This window comes from Humulus lupulus, chromosome 1 (genome assembly GCF_963169125.1).
Source record: "Humulus lupulus chromosome 1, drHumLupu1.1, whole genome shotgun sequence".
NCBI lineage: Eukaryota > Viridiplantae > Streptophyta > Magnoliopsida > Rosales > Cannabaceae > Humulus > Humulus lupulus.
Window position 1 is genome coordinate 4,178,308 of NC_084793.1, and position 9,112 is coordinate 4,187,419.

At 32.5% G+C, this 9,112-nt stretch overlaps 1 protein-coding gene across 1 annotated transcript; it reads right to left on the reverse strand.

Annotated features, from left to right (window-relative positions):
- Window positions 1-5,772: 5,772 nt before the first annotated feature.
- Window positions 5,773-8,720, reverse strand: LOC133783139 (BTB/POZ domain-containing protein At5g48800). The gene is made up of 4 exons (XM_062222682.1): window positions 8,320-8,720; window positions 8,027-8,093; window positions 6,627-7,799; window positions 5,773-6,508 (listed from the first exon to the last, which is right to left on the reverse strand). The coding sequence occupies exons 1-4, from the start codon at window positions 8,385-8,387 to the stop codon at window positions 5,948-5,950; spliced, it is 1,869 nt and encodes a 622-aa protein (XP_062078666.1). The 5' UTR covers window positions 8,388-8,720; the 3' UTR covers window positions 5,773-5,947.
- Between the last annotated feature and the right edge of the window lie 392 nt (window positions 8,721-9,112).

Here is a 9,112-nt window from a genome sequence, read left to right on the forward strand (position 1 = left end):
GCTCTTGTGATCCCGTGTAAAGCTTGAGTTTAATATTTTTATTTGGTCCCTACCTTTCTTTTTTTTTTATTTGGATCCCTACCCTTGTGATAGAAAATAGAATTAGCATGTATTTTTTTGCAAAATTGTATTTATAAAATGGTAATTTAGCACAAATTGAAAAAATATACTGACCAAATTACCCTTAGTTATAATTAATTTAAATTGAATTGAACAAAAAAGCAGACAGATTTGATTCATCTAATTTATATTTTTTTCAATGTTTTTAAATTTTTATAAAAATAATTAAACATATATTTTTATTAATAAAAAAGTAAATATATATTGAGTTTATACTTTTTTGGACCCTGTATTTTTTTCCATTACATGTTTGGACCCTGTGTTTTGAAAAATTACTTTTTAGACCCTATATTTTGTAAAATGGTTAAAATAGAATCTTAAATCCGATTTTGGTCAATGCTTTTTCAACTAAAATCACAAATAATTTACCAAATTAACAATTCAGAATAAAAATAAAATCATTCTGCTTAAAAACTGTACTTTTATATTCAATTTTTTCTTCATAAAAAATGAGTTTAGGGTTTTATTTTAACTATTTTACAAAATATAGGGTCTAAAAAATAATTTATCAAAATACAGGGTCCAAACAAATAATGGGAAAAAATACAAAATCCAAAAAATTATAAACCCATATATATTTAATGAAAATAAAATTATTTAAACTAAAAGAAAACAACCCCTAATCTTCAAATGAGTACCTATTCTTATTTAATTGAATGAAATGACCATTTTGACCCTTTCAGTTCATGCCAATGACCACGTTTAATCTTGGGTTTCTAAAAATACTAAAAATAAACCTCTGTTTTTAAAAAAAAAAAATCAGTTTCCTTTATAAAGACAAAAATACTTAATAGATTTATTTTTCATATAAATAATTTATACAATTGACTAAACTTAAAATATAAATAAAATAAATATAGAACTATATTTTTTTAATTTTGGATTTTTATTTATTTAACTTTATATTTTGACTTAATTTTATAGTTAAATGTAAAATTATAAAATTTAATAAATCTATAAAACTATAAAATTAATTGTCAAAATCTAAAGTTAAATAAATAACATCAAGACGTTAAAAATTATTATTTTTTAATTTAATTTTAATCAATTTTATAGATCATTCATATGAAAAATAAATATATGAATGAATTTGAGGTGACTGTATTTTTATCTTTATAAAATATTGGACTAAAAATAGACCAAAGGGGCCATTTTTTACTAATTTAAAAAATATTTAGAGATTGATTGGTTCATCGTATATATATAATTTTAAGTTTTTGAAAATTAAAATATAAATGGTTCCACGTAATTCTTGATTGGTAAGTCATTTTCAAAAATAAATTCAAAACAACTTTTTAAAAATGAATAACAATTACGCATACAAATAGAAAACAACAATTTTTCGTTTTCTATAAATCCTCAAAATTTAGACTAAAATACAATATCACAAACCAATCAATAATTGTAAAAAGTGAAATATTATTTTCAAATCAAATTTAAAATACAAATATTTTGTTTTCAAATCATAAACTAATCAAACCCTCTTATTTTTAGTATATTTTTAAACCAAGAGTTAAACGCGGTTATCCACATAAACCGAAAGGACCAAAATGGTAATTTTCCTTTAATGTATTCAATTAAACTATCATAACTAAAACTATTTGTAAATTAGCTCAAAACAAGCATAAGAAATTAACAAGCACCATATTATTATATAGAATAATTACTTTTTATTATTATTATTTTTATAGGTGAGGATGATTCTAACCAATGTCATACTTATCGTAACAAAGCATGATATATTAATAATAATAATAATATTATTATTATACATTATCCATACATAAATAGAGTACACAACAAGAACAAATTATTTTTATTATGGCACCTAAAACAAATCAATGGAGTCTCGTAATAAGTGTTAACCTAAGATTCTTTCATAAGAACCATCGAACATGTATATCTTCTTTTTGTCCTTACTAAACCAGAAAAATCTCATATTTTCTATAAGAAGCAACCAAACACACCTTCATTTTCCTTTTCGAAAAATCTTCACATATTTTCCTTTCTTCTTCTTCTTATTATTATATATATATTCATGGCTGTGGAGATCAGGATGAGACACATTCTGGCCGAGAAAGGCAAAGTGAAGCTGGTTCATCCGGGTCGGCACGTAGAGGTGTTAAGAGAACCGATCACAGTGGCCGAAGTCATGAGCAAGAACCCTAGACACCTGATAACCCGACCCGACGTGTTCAAGTTTCCGTGGGTCGTGTTGAAACCCGAATCGGTTCTTCCTCCCGGGCAAGTCTTCCTTCTGGTTCCCAATCACACCGTCTACGATCTCATGAAATCCCAGAACCACCGTAGACAACGACCTGCGGTCGTTCCCGAAACGACGTCGTCTTCTAAAACTAAAACTAATAATCCAAGCCTTGTGCTGTCTCTACCAGAATCAAACGACGTGTCGTTTGGAAGTGATAATACAAGCTTCCACCACCGTAGCCAACAACCACCTCCCGTCGTTTACAAAACGACGTCGTCTTCTAAAACTAATAATCCAAGCCTTGTAGAATTAAACGACGTGTCGTTTGGAAGTGATAATACAAGCTTCCACCACCGTAGCCAACAACCACCTCCCGTCGTTTACAAAACGACGTCGTCTTCTAAAACTAATAATCCAAGCCTTGTGTTGTGTCCACCAGAATCAAACGACGTGTCGTTTGGAAGTTATAATACAAGCTCCCACCACCGTAGCCAACAACCACCTCCCGTCGTTTACAAAACTACGTCGTCTTCTAAAACTAATAATCCAAGCCTTGTGTTGTCTCTACCAGAATCAAACGACGTGTCGTTTGGAAGTAATAGCCAGCAAAATCCTCCCATCGTTCACCGAAAGATGCTGACTACCAAACCCAAAACGACGTCGTCTCCGCCCAAATCATACGCCGGAATGACCCCGAAGCACCAGCTTCAGAGTACTACTGTTACGACTCCAAGCCTTGTAGTGTTGTCTCCAGAATCGAACGACATGTCGTTTGGAAGTGATAATACGAGCTGGAAAGATGATGATCACGATGATGAGGGAGATTATTTGAGATTAGTGGCGCCGTGGCTTAATGAGAAGAATAGTTACCGAGAATTCCAACGGCAGTGGATGGCGGAGAATAATTCGAAAGGCGAGAGCTCGAGCTCATCGGTAGTACTGGCCAACGACGGCGGAGGCGGTGGTGGTGGTGGTCGACGGAGTGAGGTGGCGGAGTTGAGATCTTGTATGAGGAAAGCGGAGAGTGAGAGGAGGAGATTATCGGTTGGTCTGAGAGTGAGCTTTGATTTGTCTAATACGATGAGTAGAAATGGTGAGGATGAGGAGGATCGAAAACGACAGAGATTTGGTGATTTGATAAGTTGGTGAAACTGAAATTATATTAAAAATGGATAATTGCGGCCTAATCATTCCATGTTTGAATTTTGTACGCAATATAGACTCAATATTTATCTTTAGTAACAATAGTACTAAAAGTGCAATTCTGTTAGTCTCCTCCGTTAGGTCTGAGCTGATTAGGCAGAGACGTGTCACATTTTTATTGGTCCAAATCATAATTATTTTTAAAATATTATTGATTTGGACTAATTACGGAATGACACGTGTTGGTTCAGTCATCATGAAACAGAGACCTAACGAAGGAGGCTGACAAAATTACACTTTTACTGACTTTGGGTACTATTGTCACTAAAAATAAACATTGTGTCTTATGCCACAAATATCCCTATTAAAAATAACGTTTTTTTTTTAAAAAAAAAAATCCTAAAACTTCAAACTCTAAGTACGATGTTGTATATAGTATCATATTTTTTCTAAAAATAATTATAAAAATCCAAAAAGGGTAAAACAAGAGAGAGAGAGAAGTATCATATATTAATTGTTGGTTTGTTTAAATATGTAACGTCCAATTTTGTCTTTGGAATATATTTTAACAATAATTGATGTGTGATTGAATGAACGAATATGATGTTTGGTAAATTAATGATCCTCATCAAAGTCGTAACCTTGTGACAAGTGATATGTCGTTTACATGTCAAAAACGACATATCATTAGGATTAAAGTCACAATTATGATCGAATTTTACGAAATAACATTTTCACAAGATAATTACTAAGGGGTATCACTGGTGTCCAACACCACAAAGAAATAATATATTATTATTGGTACAATTCAATATCGAGACCCACATATTTGAAATTAATAAGTATTATAAGATATCGCTAATCAGCCATAAGTTGTCACCTTATGCACTTTTGTTATAAGGCACTCTAAATCTAATACATGACATATAACTATTGTTAGTATAGGGTCTACCAAAAATGTATTTTCTAAATTTAGATATTATAATATTATGAAAATTTAATCCAAAACATAGAAGAAGACAAAATGTACATCATTAAATTAGTTGCACTATGGTAGCTCACTAAAACATAGTAACACAATATCCAAAACACTTTTGTATAATTTATATAAATATATATATATTTATGAACCAACGTATCAAACATAATACAATATTTAACCATTACAATACATATTAGTATTTATATATTTCATAATTTAAAACAATTCAAATACTATTAAATTTAATTGGGCTTATATATTTATTTTATATTGAGTAAACGATTTTTTTTTTTTTGCGTGAATATACTTAATATTTAAAAAATGTTACCACTTTTGTACCTACTTTTTTTTTATACATAATAAAGATACATTAACTATATATTAAAATATTAAATATATTTACTGCAAAAAAAAATATAAAATTGAAAGATTGTGAAAACATTAAGTATATTTACCCTAAAGAAAATTGAATATAAAAGTACAATAATTTGAAAATATTAAATATATTTACAACAAAAAAAATTAAGTATAAAATTAAAATATTTTGAAAATATTAAGTATTTTAGCTACCATTTACAGTGTGTTTGGAAAGTCACCCTGTAATTATAATTGAGTGTAATTCGGAATAATTATTTGATTTTTCGTGTTTGTCTGACTATATAATTACACAGTAATTATGTAATTATAAATAATTGAGGAGTTCCAATTATATTTTCTAATTCTAATAATTTCTTATGAGAATTTGGTGTAATTATACTGTATAATTACTAATTAATATCAATTTTATATAGTATTTATTACATAATCTTTTACTGTGTAATTACTAATTATTTTGCCAAACAGAATTCATAAATTATTACCGCTTAATATCCAAACGTATTTTAAAATATAGTATAATGAGTAATTACTAACACAATTGTTTTCAAAAAAGCTTTTAATCTTTTATATATTTACAAGCTGTAGCGAAATTAAGCCGGCTGTTAAGCTGAAAACGCTATGTCGTATTTGAAGGTTTAATGGTTGTCGTTTAACTTCATACAACACGTATAGTTAAACAATTTGTTGTCGCTTATCAACTTTCGGCTACATCAATTTTGTCGTCGTTTACAGATAATATTTTGTTAATTTAGGTAATCAGATTATAAACAGAGTTTTTCAAACAATAATAATAGTAAGAAAAGAGTAACGACACGAATTTATACTCTTGTATTACTAACTATGCTATATGTCGTTTGATAATTCTCTTTTAAGATGTGTTGAAATTTGATACTTAATAGTTTTTTTACTATTAAGTAAAAATTATACTTTTAAAAAAAAAATGCAAAAACAAAATTCATAGATACACTCACACAACTCATTTACAAGTTTAGCCAATAAAATGGCCCAAAAAGAAGAAGAAAAAGGGTCATCACAGTGGAGGAGAAGCTTGACTTGAAGCTAATCAACAAATATAGTAAAGAAAAAAAAAGTGTATTGGTAACATACAAAAACTAAATCTAATCTGTGCTTGCACAAGTTCTCTCAATCACCTTAGAATCAGTCCTATAAGAATGCTTTGATGGTGAACTTGAACCCCTCGAAGAACTATGTCCAAAGAAGCTAAGCTTACCAATCTTTCTAGAGAAAGAAGTCATGAACTTTCGAGAGCTTGACTTCTCCATATCCCTCTTCATACAAACATGTTCTCTCTCGAGATCATTCAGCCTCATTCTCAGCCGGGCCAGCTCCAGCTTCAGCTCTCGGTTCTCCCTCCTCAGCGAGGCGTAGTTGTCTCGTGGAGACATGGCTGCGCTGAGCGCGCCACTGCTTATCCGCCATGACTGGTGGATGGTAGTTGGCTTGGGGCCGCCACCACCACCACCACCGTCTTCATCTCCATAAGAGCTGCACAGAGAGTTTCTCAGCCTTATTTGCTCGAAGTAGAGAACTTGGACTATTGATTGGAGAGGGAGTCGTTCGTTTTGTGCTGCGTGGGCTCCGGCTTCTTGGGATAGCTTTTGAAAGTCTATCAGTTTGCATAGTTTCTTTCTGTCTGGTTCTGGTAATCCTTGGTGAGCCTGTGGACATTTTCAATGAAAAATTTTTGTGACCCTTTTGAAAGGAAAGCAATTTAGTTCGATATTAACAAGTAGTAAAGACCAAAATGGACCCTTTTGAGATCAAAAGAAGACGTACTTTTAGGTATATGTCAATGGCTCGATATAGTCCATCGTGTAAGGTTCGAGCGTGATCTGGTAAAGAGTCTGCGATGACCAAAAACTTGGCAAGTTTTAGATTTGCATCGGGAGCAATTTCAGCAAGGTAATTGTCCACTAACTTGGCAACTTTGAACAATGCCGTTTGAGAAGGTGAGTGAGGACTATCAGATTCAAATACAGAGACGTCTTCCATTTCTTCTTCACTATCATCTTGCTGAGAAAAATTGACCAAAATTCTGTGAACTGTATCAACATCAAACAGAGTATCCCCTGAGTGTCTGAAAGATGGGATGAGAAGATCATCAAGTGTGGCAATATCTAACTGTGATCCAATCCTTCTCTCGAGATCAAGCCTACAAGCAATGGTGCAATCAAGCATCACAGCACTACGCAAAAGCCCGAAAAGGAAAGTGATCGGAACAGCTAGTTTCTCGACTGGTAAGAGGCCAACAATGGTCTCAACCACAAGCTTTTCGTGCCCATTTGAGCCTGAAACAAGATCAACCTTTGTCTGGCTAGACGGGTTCCACAAGCTGGATTTCTTGGTCAACTCTTTCTGAGCATAGCTCACTAGTGAAACTCCTATGCTCTCAGGCCTAACTCCACGACACTTCATGGCTGTTATGACTCTCTGAAACAAATCTATTCTCAAAACAGAAAGATCTTCAATCCACCAATCTCCTTCGCATTTTGTTTGCCTATTCATATGAAGCCTCCCTGAGCTGCTGTACTCAAGTCTAGAGAAGCTCGAAGCAATTTGCTCAGCGCAAGCTTTTGAGGCTATGGCGTCTATACAACGGCATACGACCTTTAACTCATCTGCCAGAGGGAGCAAATTCTCGCATTGTTGAAGAACTTCAACACACATTTCAAGATTCTTGCATACAATGCTCTCTAGATATTCTTCAGCTCGGGAGCCAAGATTGTCTTTTGAGTACTCTTCAGTCATTTCGAGGTAATCCGAAACACAACAGAGCTGAGCAACATTTATGGACATGATTTCGAAGTTGATGCCATAACAAAACTTGGCTGCTAGCTCGAATGTTTCAGCTCCTCCTGGTAGATTAAGAAGCTCCACCTTTGAGATATCTGAGTCTCTGTGTTCAGCCACTAGTTTTCGGATTCGACCACTTCGAGAGACAAGTGGGAACTTCATTTTTTTCACACAAGATGAGATCATCAAACAAAGCCATGATCAGACAGAGCTTGCTAAAGGGTTGAATTAAGATAGCTCAAAATTCAAAATTTTGATTAGTTTTATGACATCACACACTATGTTAACTCAAAATCTGAGTTGAAATAAAGGCAGGGTTAGAGAGAGTAATAGATTGATAGATTTGAGTCAACTATTAAACCAAATTAAAGGAAGAAAGTTACCTTGTGTAATGAAAATGTAGTTCCACTTACTTCTAAAGTAATATCACTGGGAACATCCCGGAAGATCCTGAGAATAACAGTTAGAATTACTCAAACATGAAAAGCTTTAAAGTTTTTAATCAAAGTAAAGTAACACACTCATTAACAAGAAAAACCAGCGAAAAATTTGGACCAAACTCTAGTGATTATTCAGCTCAAATATAGATTGAAAAGTGGGCTAGGAAAGAAGATCACAACTATCCGAACTACATCACAACACTTAAAGAAAAACAGAACAGAGGCACTAAACATACCATTCACTACAACGATGGCGTGAGCTCTTGGCCAGAGAGAGTTGCTGCTGCTTTTCGTTTCGGTCCATAGAGAAAGATTACAGAGAAACCCAATAGAGAAAAAATGAAAAATGGAAAGGAGAGAAGACAAAGGAAGGTGGGTTTGAGTGAATATCGAAGTGGGAGAGAGAGAGAGAGAGAGAACCAGTTGAAGATGTTGCTGTTGTTGAACTTCTTTGGCCATTTTCATCAAGCAAATGGTGTTCATTGTTGAAAGCATAGATTGCAATTAGCCAAATCAATGGGCCACTTTGGTGGGTCATACTTTTCTTCTTTCCTAATACATTTTTTGCTAATATTGTAATAATGTCATCATCAGATTTCAAATCTTTCAAAATCTCTTAACTAAGACACTCCAACTATTAACTACTACTATTCTTCTTCCAATAGTTAATTGATTTTATTTTAAATAAACCAAATCAATGAACTCAACTTTTCTTTGAAGGAAAGACCTTTTTCTTTTCAATTCTTTTCTTTTTTTCTCTTTCCAAAAAATAAGCCAGAAAGAAAGGAAGTGTTTCTAACCTTGTTTGAAGAAAAAGTCAAAACCCTAATCATGAACAGAGCCAAAAAGTGAGAACAAAAGTAGTTACTTAATTTGACATCTTATATTTTTACCTTTTCCACCGTATAACGGTACTAAAGACAATCAGAGTATGTATATTTTTGTCTTTCTTTCTCTTCTTAAGAATAAATTAGTACTATGTGTTCTTGTATTGTATGATTTTGTTACTTTGTAATTACAATAATGTTC